We start from the raw sequence: 17,043 nt of genomic DNA, 5'->3' as shown, positions 1-17,043 counted from the left end.
GCAGCGCTGTCTGCCTGCCCCCGCCTGCTGCCTTACGCCGGCCTGCTGGGGCCGGGGCTGCCAGCATGCCGCGGGTGTCCCGCGGTCACATCTCCTGCCGCCTCCTCCTCTTCATCATCCTCCTCTTCATCATCCTCCTCTTCTTCTTCTTCTTCCTCCTCCTCCTCCTCGCTGCCCGAGTCCTCATAAAAGAAGAGGGTGGCCTGCACCGGGAAGTTCTCCAGCAGCTTCTCCCCCACGCTGTACAGGTGGTCAAAGGCCTTGGACCTGGGCCAGAGGAGCCTGCGTGGGGAGAGCCAGGGTGAGCCCCCGCCCGCCCGCCGCTCCCGCCCGCCCGGGGCCCCGGAGCAGGGCACGTACCTGACCGGGTGCTGGAAGAACGCCAGCGCTTTGCTGGGACCGCCGTCCCCCTCCGCTGCCCGAGCCCGAGCCTGAGGAGACACAGCCGGGTGGTACCGGGCTCCCGCTGCCCCTCCCCGCAGGCTGGCACCAGGGTGCCCTGTGCTGGTGCCCCACACACACGGCRTCTCCCCCCTCCCCTGCCCCTGAGCTGAGGCACTCACACCGCCGCAAGGAAGCTGGCATCTACCCCACACCCTCCCGACAGGCTTTTTGCCAGTGTAATCTCTCCCCCGTGCTCAAGAGCTGGTGCCCAGGCATCCCACTAACCCCCTGAGGAATGCCCKCCCGGGCTGGGAACAGGCGACCCTTTCAGGCTCCGGTGGCGGGGCTGTTCTGGCCGTGTCCCCCCGGGGGTTCAGCCCGGGAGGCTGCGTGGGGCGCGGGGTGATGCTCCCGGGAAGGTGGGCACGGCACTGCCGTGCAACAGCGCCGGGGCAAAGGACTCGGGGGGAGGGTGGGTTTCGGTCAGCAGGGACCCCAGCCTCATGGGCATGGGGACAGACACAGTAGGGAGCGTCAAACTCACAGGGTCTATCTCCTCCCGCCGCGTCCCGGGTCCCTCCTGGGCTCGGGGCAGCCACGGTCTCCAGAGAGGAAGGGMTCTAGGTGAGAGAGCAGGTTCAGCGCCACAGCCCCTCACCCTGGACCGATCCCCTTTGCCTTGTTCCCACACCACCGCAGCCCCACAGCCTCGCCCGCCCGAACAGCTCCTGCCCKGGTGCCAGCACCCTCTGTCCCACCCATGGCCGCTGGGATCGGAGGGGTTCCCAGCACCRCAGCACTCACCCAAACCCAGCTGGAACCTCCTCACCCCACCTTCCACACCCCCCTGCCCGCCCCGCTCCCCCCAGCCTGGGCAGCACCCCATACCTTTCCCCCTGCTCCATCCCCAGGGCTGGGCAAGCACTGGCCACCGACACCCGGAGCTCGTGGGGAGTCAGGCGACAGGCAGCAGCTTGCATGATGGCAGCGACACTGTCCCTTCTGACCCTGCAGACCCTTGGTGGGGACGCATTTATAGCTCTGCCTCGGCAGTGACTCACGAATTCTTTGGGGCAGGGGAGCGAGGGGCTGGGGATGTGGTGACAGCGGTCCCCGCGGTGTGAAATTTGTCCCAGTTGTGTAAACACAGGGCCGSGGGGAGGCTGGGGGCGGAGGGGCTGCGATCTCTGGTGGAAAAGCAAAACACAAAAGGGAAAATTTGGACACCATTTGTGAGAAAATCCCCGGGGGGGAACAGGGGAGGGTAGAGACAATTAACAAGGATGATTAAGTGCTCTTTGTAGCTATTTGCATAAGGGAATGGGGMGATGGGGAAGGGATGGGGAGTGGTGGGGCAGCATGAGTGGTATGGGATTGGGACAGTGCAATGTGCATKGGAGGGGACTGCACGTTGGGCATGCCATGGGGACAGTGTGGGGGCTTGGGATGGGGACACTTAATGGGCATGATGGGGACTATGGTGGGCTACAGTGATGGCAAGCACAGAGTGACCAGGAGGCAGGTGATGACTCCAGAGAGGCTCAGGAGAGGACAGGGAGGGAAGACACGTGGCAGGGATGGACCCCAGGCACTGGCAGGGCAATTTTCTTGCTCAGTCAGCCATCACCCCAGGGAGCTGCCAGATCCCATTTCCACAGATGGGAGAGCATGCACTTGTCAGTGCTCCCTGCCCTCTCCTTTGAATTTTCGAAGATGCAGACCACACCAGGAGGTACAGAAAAGCTTCTCGATACGAGGGTGCAAGGYTGATACCCCACCCCTGCCCACCCCATCCCCAGCACTGCCACACATCCCATCCCTGCCCACTGCTCCTGCCCAAGCTCTCGAGTCAAAGTGCCACTGGCAGCACGGTCACCTCCTGCTCCTGGGAGAGTTTCAGTTTGGGACAAGGAAAGAAAATAGCAAATGGTCCCTGCTGTAGCTCTGCTATCAACATCCAAACACCGCTGTCCAAACGCCGGCCGGACCCTGCTCGGCTCCGAGCACAATTTGTCACCAGGGGCCCTCCCTGCCCCTCTCCATCTGTGGCAGCCGGTGAGCAGGAGGGGGCACGGGGCCAGCCCAGCTCTCATTAYCTTCCCCATTTGCTCCTCATTTGGGCCAGTAGTCTTACAACAACAAACCCCGTGGAGGAGAAGCAGGGCCAGGAAGAGAAAACCAAAATCCCAGGCTGGCTCTGAGGAGTGGGGAGCTCAACCTGCTGCTGTTTCACTGCCCCTCCARCCCCAGCACATTGGGGTGCACACACGGATGATGGCACAGTCGCCTGCCAGCCACTAAGGCTGTCCAGAAGGGTGACAACCAGCCCCAAACCTGAACCCATTAGGTGAATCTACTCTGATAATTCACAGACAACAAGAAAAGCAAGGCATCCCAGCTCCCCAATCCTTCCCGACACCCAAAGGGTTTAATTCTGATCTGCAATAAGCCTCTGATCCAGGCGGAGATTTGCAGGTGGATTGTRCAAAGCTGTAGCTGAACAAGTGCAGCCCCTGATCCCCTGGGCTGGGGCCCTGGCTGCTCACCCTGCCCCGAGCAGCCGCCTCCAGTCCTGGGTCCCACCCTGCACCTGCAGCCACCTCCGTAAGTACCACAGGGCTCCCTCCCATGCCTTTCTGCTGGCACCCTGAGCACCCCAGGTGTTTCTTTTCCAACTGAGATGGTGTGGGAGGTCTTGGTTAGCACACAGGAGGAGACAGAAAGTTGGGAAACTTTGGTGCCAAGCATTTGGGGTGGCAAAGAGGGGGACAGGAGCAGAGGGGAGGCCCTGGGTGGTGGCAGCGCGCTCAGCCATGAGCGTTCCCAGGGTGAGGGAGGCCACTGGCCGCGGTGCCGGGGCTCAGAGTGGTTTCGCAAGGCACYGCAGGAGAAGGAATTTTGAAACAAAGCAAAGGGAAAACAAACCAACCCTCTCCACCACCTCTGCCAACCACCCCACCCGTGAGCAGGGCTGTGGGCGGGAGATGGCACCGGCAGAAAAACTCAGTATGAGCTGCACCCCWAACTGCTCACCCCTCCTCAGGACAGGTCACCCCGCTTGACTGGGGCACTTCCAGGAACCATCCCGAAGGAAATSCCAGCCCTGATGTAATTCTGCCTTCTGTGGGCCTCCAGGCTCTCCTGGGGAGAGTCACCATCACACGCATCCCTCTCCATCGCTGTCCCCAGCAGCACAGAAACGCTGATATCCATGGTTCAACCTCAGGTGGCAATGTCCCATTGTCCCAAGGGAGCCTCAGCAGCTCGGGGTGGGTCATGGGTGACTGCAGAAGCYTTGGGTGAGCCCCTTGCAGATGGGGATGAGATGCCATCCCCTTTCCTGAGCTGGGAGATCTTCAGGTTCGGCACCTGCACAGTTGCCTCCAGCAGATCCCAAATCAGATGGTTCAGCCATAGCTTTTAGACTWCCTCAGCTCGGGTCACAGAACACAAGGAACCTCCAGGAAGGCAGTGGGCACTTTCCCCTCACCAGCGGCTGGCTCTCCATCCCTGCCCGCGGCGTCAGTGCAGGGGAGGGCTTTGGCGTCCTTCCTGGGCAGCGCTGCTCTGCCTCGGGAGCCCGGCTGGGGAGATAGCGGAGGTGAAAGGGCGCTTGGCGCTCCTCCACGGGCTCGGGTCAATCGTTAATCGGGAGGGATTGCTCTCCACTCTGGCAGGTAACCTCCCCTCAGCTCCCACCCCACACAAAACCGGCACCCCCGGCAGCGGGGTGGAGCTGCGGCGCTGCGAGCGGAGCCTCTCGCAGGGCCATGGGAACGTGAGCACACGGGAGGGACCTGGGAGAGGAGCTGCGAGCCCTGGGTAGGTGACAGCCAGCCCCCACCATGGTGTCCATGGGGCTCCAGCTGCTGGGCTACACCGTGGCCTTCCTGGGCTACATCGGCACGCTGACGGCCACGCTGCTGCCCAGCTGGAAGACCAGCGCCTACATCGGCTCCAGCATCGTGACTGCTGTCAGCTTCACCAAGGGGCTGTGGATGGAGTGTGCCACCTACAGCACGGGCATCACCCAGTGCGACATCTACAGCTCCCTGCTCAACCTGCCCGCCGACATCCAGGCGGCACAAGCCCTGATGGTCAGCTCCTGCGCCGTGTCCTCCCTGGCCTGCCTGCTCGCCGTCGTGGGCATGAGGTGCACCGTCTTCAGCCAGGGCTCGCCGGGCAAGGACCGGCTGGCGGTGGCRGGGGGCGCAGTCTTTGTGCTCGGGGGGCTGCTCTGCTTCATCCCGCTGGTGTGGAACATCCACGTGGTGCTGCGGGATTTCCGCAACCCCGTCCTCCCCGACAGCATGAAGTTCGAGCTCGGGGAGGCTCTTTACCTGGGCATCATCTCCTCCCTGCTCTCCCTCATCGGCGGCTTCATCCTCTGCGCCTCCTGCCCTSCCCGGGAGCCGACGATCGCCTATTCCAGCGCCCACCAGCCCCAGCTGCTGGCRAGCAAGAGCCCCCGGCCCTCTGTCAGCCAGGTGCAGAAGACCAAGAGYGAAGTCAATTCCTACAACCTGACAGGATACGTGTAGTGGCTGCAGGTGGGAAGCAGGCTGGCAGCTCTCCCGGCTCCCCAGAGTGTCCGGGCTGGCACCAAGGGAACGCGGTAAGAGCAGTGGACACGGCGGCATCGCCCGTGCTCAGCCCTCTCACGTGCTCGGGGGGGTGACCCCGTTCTCTCCCTGGGATTCTGAGAGCCTTGTGACTGCTTGGAGATCCCAGCCGGTGGCTTACGTTGATGAAGGACCCTGAATCCGGCTTCTGTTCCCTACTCCATGCTGCCAGCTCGCAGGCAGCCCCTGGCACAGCGGGACCCCAGCCTGCAGCCCCAATGAACCTGCCTRGACGGGGGGAGTGGGCTTGTGGCCCCAGGGACCAGCCCGCTGGCCATGGAGGCATCCCAGCAGGGTCAAGGGCATGTGCGTGGGTCTGGAGTCGCTGCTGGGGGGGTGAGTGCCGGTTGCAAACCGATGTCGCAATAAATATGTCTTTCTAGCCAGACTGTATCCGAGCTTTTCTCCGGCACGTAGGGGCCAGCAAGGGGGGCTGTGGTGGGGGCCAAGGTGTGAAAGGTGCCCCTGGGCTGCTTYCCCCACCCCACAGCTCGTGGCTTTGCCCCCCAGGAGCCAGGCAGGCAGGGGCACTGCTGGGGGGAGGAGGGCCACTCCCTGGCACAGTTTGTCCCTGGGCACCACGCTGGGACGTTGCCATGCACCACTACTGCCCAGGTGCCAGCGGGGGCAAGCAGAGCTCCCTGTGGAATAATAGCAGCCAACACCTTCCCTCTGTCCCCACAGCCCTTCTTGCTTCTAGGAGTGCAGGTGTGATGAGATAGGGGGGGTTCATTGTCCCTGTGTGTGACACGTCCAAGTCCYCAGGTGCTGGGGAGCCCTGGCATTCCACACCCCCACCCCAGTGAGAACTGGCACCCCTGTGGCAGACATGGTCCYGAGGACCAGAGGCAGCTGCTAGCCACGGTGGAGGCTGAGCAGCCCARCACAGCTGCAGAGAGGTGTCACAGCCAGGTCCTGAGCCCTGAGGTCCTTGAAGGGGCTGTTTTGGGAGGGGAAAATCCCACCAGTGAGACAGTGGAAAGCTGCAAGGGAAGGGCAGGCAGGAGCCAAGGCTGTGGAGGGACAGGCTGCGTGGCTGCAGCCCTGCACAGGAGCAGCAGCATGGCATTCACACAGGCTGCTGGTGGCACTGGGCGATGCTGGGCACGTGTCAGGGCATGGCAGGAGAGGAGGTGCAGGCAGCCCAGCCYCACAGCCCACCAAGGAGCAAGCACATTTTAATCCATCTCAGGTACCACTGCCCCACATGAGAGAACCCCTGCCCTGCCGTGCCACAGCACAGGGCCACCCAGGGACCCCCTCGCCCTGGCTCCCTGTCTCCCAGCAAGCAGGAGGCCTTGATCTACCTGCTGACCCCTCATAAAACAATTTAGATTAGGTCAYGGAGAGGAAGGCACCAAGTTCCCCWCTCAAACGTCACCCTTGCACCAGTGAAATCATGTTTGCTGTGGGGTTAAGACGCYCCTGATAACGTTGGGTCATGCTTTCTCCCCTCCTCAGAGAGCAAGGAGCTGCACAGACACGCATCCCCAGCTGCACAGASACCCATCCTCTCATTACTGGAGAGGAGCAGGGTGGATCTCAAGCAAAGGCCAGCGACCCCATTTCCATGGCCAAGGCACAAAGCAGAGCCTCAGCCCTGGACCAGATGAGTTATTTATTCCTGCCCTGAGGAAATGAGAGCCCTGGGGCATGCAAGAGGCTTCACCTGCTGGCTGCAGCCCCCCAGGAGATGCTGCAAGTTCTGAGGGTCTTTGACCACAAATGTTCYTTTCTGGGCAGCTGGTGGAGAGAGTGGGAGAGAAAATGGTTGGTACAAAAGGTCACACCTTAAAGAGGAGGAATTCCTGGGCACTGGGTCCTTGCCCCTCACCTCCCACCCCTGTCTGCGGGCAGAGGCTGCGCTAATTAAACAAAGAAGCATTTGAAATGTTTGGTTCAGAGCTTGATTGGTGCTGGGTTTATTAATGCTTTAATTCAAGGAGCAGAAGGGAAGGAGAAGTGCAGCTGGCACAGGCAAAGGCAGAGCTTGGGTACAGAAACCCCCATCACACTGGAACAGGGGTGAGCCTTTCCCCAGGCCCCCGTGCYGCCAGCTCTGCCCCAGGGGAGCCCCTGCTTTAGCAAGGGCTCAGGGAGGGAACGTTTCCCCCCTCTGGCTTTCCTGACCTTCAATGTGAAAGCACCCAAAGATGTAGAACTTGGCTACAGGGCAAGGTAAGGCAGGTTGACACAGATTTTCCTCTTGAGAAGGAGGATGGGGAAGGGGAGGGGAGGACACTGGGTGCATGGATGTGGGGGCAGTGGTTATCTCTGCCTCCTGCAATAGCCACGTTCCTCATTATTGATAACCAGGTCCGTGAGGGCAGCCTGGATGTGGCCAAGCCTAGGGACAGAGAGAACAGGAGCCCAGGCTGCCCCRGGGACAGCTCTGCTGATGGCAAGCGTGAGTGAAGGGATGGAGCTGAGCCGGCCAGCACAGCACAGAGGCAGCCCCTCAGATGGCCTCTCGCCCCTCACCAGTGGGAAGAGCTGAGGGATCTCCAGGATTCCCTGCAGGAAAGGCACAGGAGAGCACAGCCAAGGTCAGGACTAGAGTGGGATGCAGCCAGGGGGAAAGCAGGGGCAGAAAGGGGGTGGATGGGGAAGAGTCTCTCCATCTCAAGCCCTTGCCTTGCAGCACGGCATGGCAGAGTGGGGAACCCTGCAGCCCCTCACTGGAGAGCCAGGCCACAGTGACCAATGCCCTGCCATAAGGAAATGAGTGCTTTCCCTCTCCTCTTGTCGCTCTGGATGATGCCTGGATGGAAAAAAGGGAGCAATAAAACTAACGTACTCTTATCTTCAAAAGCCATAGAGGCATTATAAACGCTCCGTGCACCCCAGCCCTGGATCAGGGGCTGAAACCTCATCAGTTGGTCATGAGAACCATGCAAAAAGGCACGACTTCTCCTTCCGGAGAGGAAACAACACAGCCCCCCTTGCATCCAGCCCCTGCCCACCAGGCACTGCCCCACAGCACCCCTGGTCCAGCAGAACCCAGTGCGAGTGGAGCCTCTTCTCATGTAAGAGCACTGGGATGGGATGCCTGCAGGGACAMGGGCACAGGTTTGCCCAGCCCCATCAGGATCACACACCTCCTGCCTCCCTGGAGCCCTCCAGCAAAGCAGAGCTCAGCTCCTTCTGGCATCCCCCAGCTGCACAGCTGAGCTGAAGAAGCAGCAAATGATCCATGGGGACTATCAGGCCATGTGCTGGGAGGGCCCATCCCTGCCCGCAGCCCCCAGGAATTGCTCACATAGGAGAGATGGGAGGGGGAGGGAAATTCAGGCCAAGTTCCTGATGGGCCGTGGCACTTGGAAAGGACCAGCACATTCCTCCACCCTCTCCTCAGCCACAGCGCACTCCCAGTGCCTCCCACGCCGTGTCAGAGCCTCCTGGCCCCTCAGCCAGCCAGGGCTGATRTGGAAGATTGCCCATGGCTTTGCAGCAGCCTTCCCCAGAGCAGCAGAGGACACTCTGTGGAGAGGGGCTGCTCTCACACTTCCAATCCTGACTCCCAGGCTGGGCTCAAGTCACACACACTGGTGGGAACAGGAGAGGCAYTCCCACCCCAGCTTTGACCCAGACCCCACAAGAGCCTCCTGGCTTCACCTCTGGCCATCTGTGCAGCTCAGCTGGCAGCTGCACTCACATTTTACCTCCAAAGGCTTCCTGCCCTCCTGAAGCCATGGGGATGGCTCTGCCTGGGGTCAGGGCAGGCAACACAGGCTGTTGGGGTCTGGCTTTTCTGGTCCTAATGGGAGACCTTGCAATGGAGGTGAGGGGTGGGGAGAAACGAGCTCCTCTTTGGAAAAACACCTTCCATCAGAGGAAAAGCTGGTGCACAAACTCACAGCTTTCCACAGCCTCCTGGAAGGGACGTGTTTAAAGGTGCTTTAAAGGATCTTTTGCTCTTTAAGGAAAGATATGAGGGGGACAGGGCAGAATGAACTCCATGACACTGCAGGGGACAGAGGCCTTTGGGTGCACTGAAAGAGATTGCTAGAAAGCACCTTCCTGTTTGAACAGCAGCTCAGAAATCTATCAGAGGGGTTGTAAAAGGTGTTTATCTCAGAAAACCTGATATCCGTGGAGAGGACACAGAGGATTGATCTTCCAGGCATTACATTAACATCATAATCAGATTGTTCCATAATAATTTGAGTCTAACCTCTGCTGGAAGAGCTTCAGGTTAGTGATCTCAGCACAGCTCACGTACCTGCAATCTGCAGCAGCAAGAACAGGCCTTGTAGCAAACTCACACCAATTCAGTGAGCAAGACTCACTTTTATAGTGGTACAAACCTAGGTTCTTCCAGGGATTTTATAGAAATATTGGTGAAAACACACTCCACCKCCAAAATCTGCTTTGGAGAACTGGTTTAGGGAATTGCAGACAAATCRTCCAGCACCCTCGACAGCTCTACTGCCAAGTGATGGTTCCATAGCACCACACTGGACAGAAGGAAGAAGGGCCAGGGGATCCCAAACACCTTTACATGGACAAACTGAGCTGCAATCACCTTAGCCAGACTSCAGAGCCATCCCAAGCCATCCCATCTGCCATCCTGTCATCTCCATCCTTGAGGGTATCAGCATTTTGGCAGCTGCTAACCAAGGTTCCTACCTAGAAGAGGCTCAGACCCCAGGCACAGCCAAGCCCCTCCAAGCTCTCTGCTAAGCACCAGGAGTCTGGAAGAAACARATCATCCCAGAAGCAGAGAAACCAGGTGAGCTTCACCAGCTCTGGAGTTGCCATTTGTCTCTGCTCAGGATTTCAGGGTTTACTTTGGATGAAGTTATTCCCACACTGGCAAACTAATCTTTCCTCAAGTCAGGTGTCTTTTTTCACAGAACTTACAACACAACACAACTATTTCTGGGATGTCCAGCCTCCTAAAAAAGACTGAAAGAGAACAAGACTCACGTCAGAAKCAGCGTGATTGCCTCGAACTCACTTTCCCAGAAAAGCTGTCTCTCTAGGTTCCTCAGGTCACTGGAGCAAAGTCCCACAGCACCAGCTCTACCTGGCAGGTGCTCCCAAGATTTCTCCATCAGATATATTTTCATTTGCCAGATTTTTAGCCCTTTTCTTCTGAAGGGGTGGGCGCAATTCCAGCTTTCAGTATTTTTCAAGGCACAGAAAAGCCCAGAGACTCTGCAGGCATTACAGAGCTAGGGGCTGACCTCAGTTATCCCTGGATCCACCACTGTGATGCTCCTGTGCACTTTGAGCTATTCCAGGACACTTTTACAGGAATGAGAGCGCTGCTCTTTGCCTCTGGTTCTTTCCCTGCTGCCGCAGAAGCCAGGCACACATTTCAGAGAGCATGGGGAGCCTCTAATCCTCCCACAACCAAATGCCTCCTCCACAGCCTTCTGCCCTTCCCAAACACCCTTTATTTTAATGGTGTTTTCAGACTGTGAACTGGCCTGGCTGCTGGCCGGGGCGAGGCTTGCTCCAGCTCCGTGCTGCCCAGGGAGGCGGCAGGGAAGAGATATCGGGGGAAAAACAATTAGCTCCTTGTTTTCAAGGCAAGGAGAGCCAGCTTCGGGTCCAGGGACATGCTTGACAAAGGGGAAGGACCTCCATGCTGCAAAGCAAAGYCCCTGGAAGGGGAAAGTGGTTCCTAGCACAAAGTCCCCACAGCCCAGGCCAGGGTGCTGCCAGGATCCTGCTGCTAACACAATAAATTTCCACCTTCCTGAACAGACCTTCCCTGTAGCTGCTCCAGGACCTGCTCACAAACAGGGGTCTTGCTGTGGGTTATGGCCTCCTCCCCAAAGCTCAGGGTTCTACCTTGGGATTCTGCAGATGAAAATGGGTATGTTTTACCACACAGGATTAGCAGAGGTAGCTAATCCACCCAACTTCAGTACTGACTAAAATCTTCATGGGGAAGAAAAAGGAATAAGCAGGGCAATACACAGAGTAAAGGCAGCCCAGTCTTATGCGAGGAGACAAGTTTACCTTCAGCTGTCCCTGAGTGCAGCTGCCCTTTCCCATGGAAGATCTTTGCAAAGCAGAGGGAGGCTGCCCAGGAAATGCAGGACTAAAGCTCCCAGCTCAGCGATGAGGTGACGAGAGCCACAGTGCTTGCAGCAGCGTGAGCTGAGGGCAAACACATTCYCTGGCTCCTTGCACCCCTGCCTGGCCCTGCATATCCCCCATGCAATGCTGGGACCGAGGGCAGGATGGGCTGGGTCACCCCCAAGCCTTGCCAGGACTTCATGGGGCACAGCACAGTACTGGCACGGAGAGCTCTGGGAGGAGAAGGCTTTGCCCAACAGCCTTATCTCCAAAGATTCCTTTCTGACCTCCTCACCTCCAATAGGTGTTTATCTCCACTACACAACTTAATCCCCCCTAACTACTCTGGCAGCAACTCCTGGCACAGGCATCCTTGAGAGAGCTTTCAAAGATGCAGCAGAGATGTGCCAGGTTTCAAGCCCAGGTACTCTGATACCAGCTTATCTAAGGAAAATTAATAGCTGCAGTTTGCCAAGCTACATCCATTTAGGGAATGCTCCATCACAGAACTACTTCATGTGTTATTTCCTCACACTGAGGAAAACAAATCAGCTCAAGAAATGCCRAAAGACCCATGTCTTGCTGTAAGGAGCATATATTTTTGTCTTGCTGCTGATGTCAGACACAGAGAGGTGAGAATATGAAGCCTGCTAACTGTTCACAGGCTGTTGAACGCTTCCGTAGGCTCACGAATCTCTGCTGATGGATGCTTGCATCAAAGCTGGCCTTTGCTCACCACCTCCTCATTCAGCAAAGCCCRTTCCCCTCACCAGCGCCTGAGTGTCTGTTTTCTGTACATCAYGGTGCTGGTTTTGGCTGGAGTAGAGTTAATTTCCTTCCCAGCAGTGGGTGTGGGTTTGGGTTTGGGTTTGGGTTTTTTTTTTTTTGTGCAGGAACAGGGTTGCTAACACAGAGATGTTTGAGTTATCCCTGAGCAGAGCTCACACAGAGCCAGGGCCTCTCCTGCTCCTCACCCTCAGCACTGAGGGGTTTGGGGGCACAAGGAGCTGYGGGGACACRGGCAGGACAGCTGATCCCAACTGACCCCAGGGATATCCCAGSCCATATGGCATCACCCTCAGCACATAAAGCTGGGGGAGGAGGAGGAAGGGGGGACATTCTGAGTTTGTCTTCCCAAGGGACCATTACACCTGATGGAGCCTTCCTGGAGCACCTGCCTGCCATGGGGAGCAGTGGATGAATTCTGTGTTTTGCTCTTCTTGCACACACGGCTTTTGCTTTACTTATTAAACTGTCTTTATCTCAACCCACGGGTTTTGTCACTTTAACTTTTCCGAATCTCTCCCCCATCCCACTGATGGGGAGGGAGTGAGCGGCTGCGTGGGGCTGAGTTGCCATCTGGGGTTAAACCATGACAATCACTTGAACATATTCGCCTTTCCCTGGGTGGCAGGAATAAACCAGGAGACAGGTTTTAGCCCAAGGGCTCCACACATGCCATGAAAAGCACTGGGGATGTCTGTGAATAATCTTCTGAAAAATAAGGTCAAGTATGTTCGGGATAAGGTTCAGATCATAGAGCTACTTAAATGGGAGGGAATAAAAAAAGATGCAAAGAGGAGGAGCAGCAGCAGCAGCTAAGATTACACATATGTGCCGTGAAGAACATTGAGATCAAGTCTGAAGGAGGTGTAGACATTTCCTGCTTTAGAAGCAGCTTTGGAGAAGAAAATAAAGGTCTGTCTCTTCACCCACCCAAGGGAGATGCTTCAAAGGATGATTGGCTTTTGGTATAAAACTTCCTAGAATGGYCAGAAGCATGGATACTCCCCAAGATCATTGGCTATTTTGTGCTTCAGAAACCGTATTTCATATAATCATAAAAACTAATGTAAGCATCCCAAACACTCAGAAAAGTAAAACTTTGGCTCATTGCAATATCCTGTTACCGATTCAATCTCCTCAACAGCTCCATTGAAAATTGAATATGATTGGAGTAGGCCTGTGGTTTGAGGGCCAGCTGGAGAGATGTCAGAAGCAAAACACCAAACATGAATGAAGGTAAGAAATGCTACTTTCAAACCATGAATGGAGGAAGATAAGGGAGCTACCTTCGATCTCAAGTGTTCCCACCTGCAGCACTGACCTGAAAACACAGTAAACAGCACAGTCTGAAAATGTCAAGAGAGGTCACAGAAACAGCTCTGAAATCTCATAAGAGGAGTTGAAAATGAAACAGGATTCAACCAAGTAGGGATGGTAGACTCAGAGAAAGGTCCTACGACTGCAATAAATCCCACAGCTATAAAGACATGTCCTTTCTGCTTCCAATAGCAACTGATAAAGTCCCTTCTGTGGTAAGGTTTAGGTGCAGCCCTGGGGGAAATGACACGGCAGAGCCCTCAGCACGCAGGATGGGGCACTCTGTCCACATCACTGTGTTGCTCAACTCTGACTCTCAGGCAACGCACACGACACACATTTGGTGATACCACCTCAGCACTGGTTTCTGTCACATGGCCTCATGCCTTTCCAGGTAAAATGAAGTGTTTGGATCAAAGGGGCAACACTGAGCTGGCCACCCACACACCCTCTCCTCCATACCCATGACCTGGGTGAGAGAATGTACTTCAGGAAGGACAGGGAATGCATGACCGTGAGGGTGGGCTCTCCTCAGCTGCTTGGAGCCAGTCATTTTATGCTGTAAAGGAGGAAGTCATGTTTGATTCAAGATACTTCTGCAAATAGGCACAGGCCTGAACAATTTTGAACTACTTGCACTTGTYCTTAGTTTCTTCCCATGAAACATAAATTGCAGGCAGCATAGGGAGTTGCAGAACCTTTTGGGTGCAATTGCTCCCCTTTGTCACATTTGGCTGCTCCCAAACCCTTGTCTTCCTCCAAATACCCYGTCATCCTCGGCACTTTCCAGGTTTAAAGGACAGTCATGCTGTTGGCTAAAGAAGAGTCTAAGAAAACAAGCCTGAAAGCAAAGCTGCCCGGCAGGACAGCATCAATAGAAGGAGCTGGGCTCGGCCAGCCTAACCCAGAGCCTTGCACAGATCTGACAGCAAGCCCAGCGTCACCCCCCGCCACTGCCGGCTGTTCCCATGGCTACACGGGAAGATAAATTGAGTTCAAGGAACCTCGTGTCGCTACATTATTTAACAAACAGACAGTCACGCTCAAGAGGAAAACACAGGCAGGGACCCAGTTTAGCAGCTGCGTGGGCTGATCAGACCGATGGATGCCCGAGTGTCTCACAGAGTGGAAGGGCCCAAACCCCGAAGCTCAGCACCATGGCACTCTAGCCCAAACCAGGCAGGGTTTTAGCCACAAGAGGAGGCCAGCATGGCCACAGAAAAGCCATGCTGGTCCTGCAAGACCACAGCTGTTTGTACACAAACACAACCAGACCTCGCACCTGTCAGAGCCCTGGATACCCGATCCATTTACAGCACAATCCAAAGCCTGACTTCAGGAAAGGAAAGGCCACTGCACCTGTGAGCTGTGTTCTGGCCCTCTGATGGATTCCCAGCAGCATTGGGCAAACAGGAAAGGAATGCAGGCACAAAGAAAAGCATTGGGGAAAAAAGGCTGTGGAGGCATTATAGGGGTGTTGGGAGAGATGAGCAGGCTTTGAGGATAAAGATGTGGATGGTCCTTGTTGGAGGTGATGTGGAGAGCTTATGTTTGGAAAAAGTGGTTCAGCATGGCAGCAGTGAAGAGAAACAAGAGGGACCTGGGAGGAGCTGAGGCAGAGGAAGCAGGAGCAACAGGAGGTGTACGGCCACACAAATGCCCTGAGCCASCGAGGGATGAGCAGGAGTGTTCTCACCCCACACTGTTTTCAATGCTGCTGTAACCCAGTGCCCTTCTCCTTCCCCAAAATCCTGCAAGGATCCTGGAGCAGAAGGTGACCCAGATCGGTCTGTGATCCACCAGCCAGCTGCAGAGGGCCACGATTCCGTGACTCTGCGGTTCTGTGAGATGCCAAGGTCCACTGGGCTATTCCCAGGACAGCCCAGCAGCCCCACTGCGGTCCCTTCCCTGGGCAGGCAGCGGGGACACGTGCGGGACACAGCCAGGCCAGCAGTGCCACCGTGTGGGAGCAGGTCACCTCGTTCTGCCAGGACATGGGCAGCAAGGCTTCCTGGGCCGTGAAAGGGAGCAGTTGGAAATACATACACACATGCATATATAAATAAACACAGCTCTCACCCTCCCCCCCATGCCGAAACTTAAAATGAATGTGAGACTTATCCAGAGACATTTTCTCAGCCAGAAACCTGCTCCTTGCTGGAAGCCAAAAGACTGTGTTGTCTCTCAAGTGTTTTTCAATAATGCCCAGAAAAATAACGCTCTTTTACCAGGCACTGAAGTGAGATTGACAAGGACTGTAATTACCAGAGTCTTCCTTCTTGAAAACTAGGCTATTGGCCAGCTTCCAGTCAGCTGGGACCTGTCCAGACTCCCAAGATTTAAAAAATAATGGAGAGACCCTGTGATGACAGGGCCAGCATTTTCAGTACCCTGGGATGAATCCCATCGTGCCCCATAGATTTAGGTAGATGCAGCTGGAGCAGCAAGTCTCAAACAAGTTTCATTTTGGCTGGGAGCTTTTCCTGTCCCTAATCAGTCCTCCAACACAGAGCTCTGGGGGTCCCAGGGCCCATCACCAGAGCTGAAGGAGGCATTAAACACCTCTGCTTTGTTCCTATTTGTGAGTGTCTGACCTCATCAAGTGCGGACCAATGTTATCTCTGATTCTCCTTTCACTATTAACATGTTCTAAAAAGTGCTTTTTGCTGTCCTTCACAGTGCTGGCCMGCTTGAACACTAACCAAGCCCTGGCCAYATGAATTTTCTCCCTGCGATGGTGAACAGCACCTCCCTAATTTTCCTGTCCTGTSYWKSCTKKCMKTGYYYRYASWSTSSRYCYWCTGTTTCCCTCAGAAATGAGTACTCTGTGACAATAATCTGTCTCTTTTTTTCCTCCATGGAAGGGGTTTTGATACAGAATGCAGGTCAGCTTGACCTTGTTGACACCTCCAGCTTAGATGGAGCATAGTCCTCAGCACTRGTTCTACTTGCAGAGCCTGGTATCTCTTATCCAAGGGCACCCAAGAAGGTGGGGTATTCCAGAMGAGTGCAGAGAAATGCAGTGTAACCCTTGTGTGCAGCACAGACCACTAGGAATAGCTGATTCCAAGGGAAGAAACAATTGCAGTCAGGAGTTACATGGAAACACTGTTAGATGAAGTTCCCTCCAGGCACCACTGTGCATTTGCAGTGATGTCCCAAAAAACAAGGTGAAAATCCAGCATGTACAGGTTGAAAGTAGAAATGTAACCTTTTTTTTTTTTTTTTTCTGGCAGCCACAAGTACTGCGCAGGTGTTTTAACTGAACCGTCCAACAGATTGTTGAGTCTTCAGCTTCAGACAATGCTCCTAGCTTAGACATTGCTTCCTTTTCTGTTGAAAAGTGCCTTTATTATCGAGGTTCTAGGTTATAAAAATATACTTGTTGGCCTTCAGAGCCAACTGACTTCTACTTAATGATAAAGGCTACCTTATCTATGTGGAATGCTGAACTTCAACGGTAACAGTCATTGAGCCATATGAACTGTTTGCACCCTGGAATTTGTTGATCAGAGAAAAGAATTTTCCTTCAGCAACATCCAGATAACTGGGCTTTTTCCAAACTTTACCAGTTCTTTCTGCTTAGCATTTGAGCTGACATTTTTGTTAAGGAAGTAAAGCTTTTTATTCGCCATCAGGAGTTCTTAACAAGAAATTCATTTTGCTATTAGCAATTCTGCCATTGGACTGTAAGTCAATCAGCGCATTTAACTGATACCCACTCAATCCTCCAGAAACGCTCTCATTTAATGGAGAGATTCCTCTGGAATCAAAGGCTGTTATTTCAAATAGAAAAAAAAGAGGTCAGGCAGTGAGCAAAGAAAGCAGGTGCTGAAACAAGTATCTAATTTAATATTGCCTGTTTTCATAACACCTGTAGTGACAGGTACGTGTCCCTTCA

The 17,043-nt window shown here is 55.2% G+C and overlaps 1 protein-coding gene across 1 annotated transcript; it reads left to right on the top strand.

The window, feature by feature from the left end:
* The first annotated feature begins 4,058 nt into the window (after positions 1–4,058).
* On the top strand, positions 4,059–5,409 carry CLDN2 (claudin 2). The gene has a single exon (XM_057370115.1). It carries the CDS (start codon positions 4,230–4,232, stop codon positions 4,923–4,925), a length of 696 nt encoding a protein of 231 aa, XP_057226098.1. The 5' UTR covers positions 4,059–4,229; the 3' UTR covers positions 4,926–5,409.
* The last annotated feature ends 11,634 nt before the right edge of the window (positions 5,410–17,043 follow it).

This window comes from Malurus melanocephalus, unplaced genomic scaffold (genome assembly GCF_030028575.1).
Source record: "Malurus melanocephalus ecotype Western Australia unplaced genomic scaffold, MMel_1.1 scaffold_120, whole genome shotgun sequence".
Classification (NCBI taxonomy): domain Eukaryota; kingdom Metazoa; phylum Chordata; class Aves; order Passeriformes; family Maluridae; genus Malurus; species Malurus melanocephalus.
The sequence above is the reverse complement of the archived record's forward strand: the minus strand, read 5'-3'. Positions and strand labels throughout refer to the sequence as shown.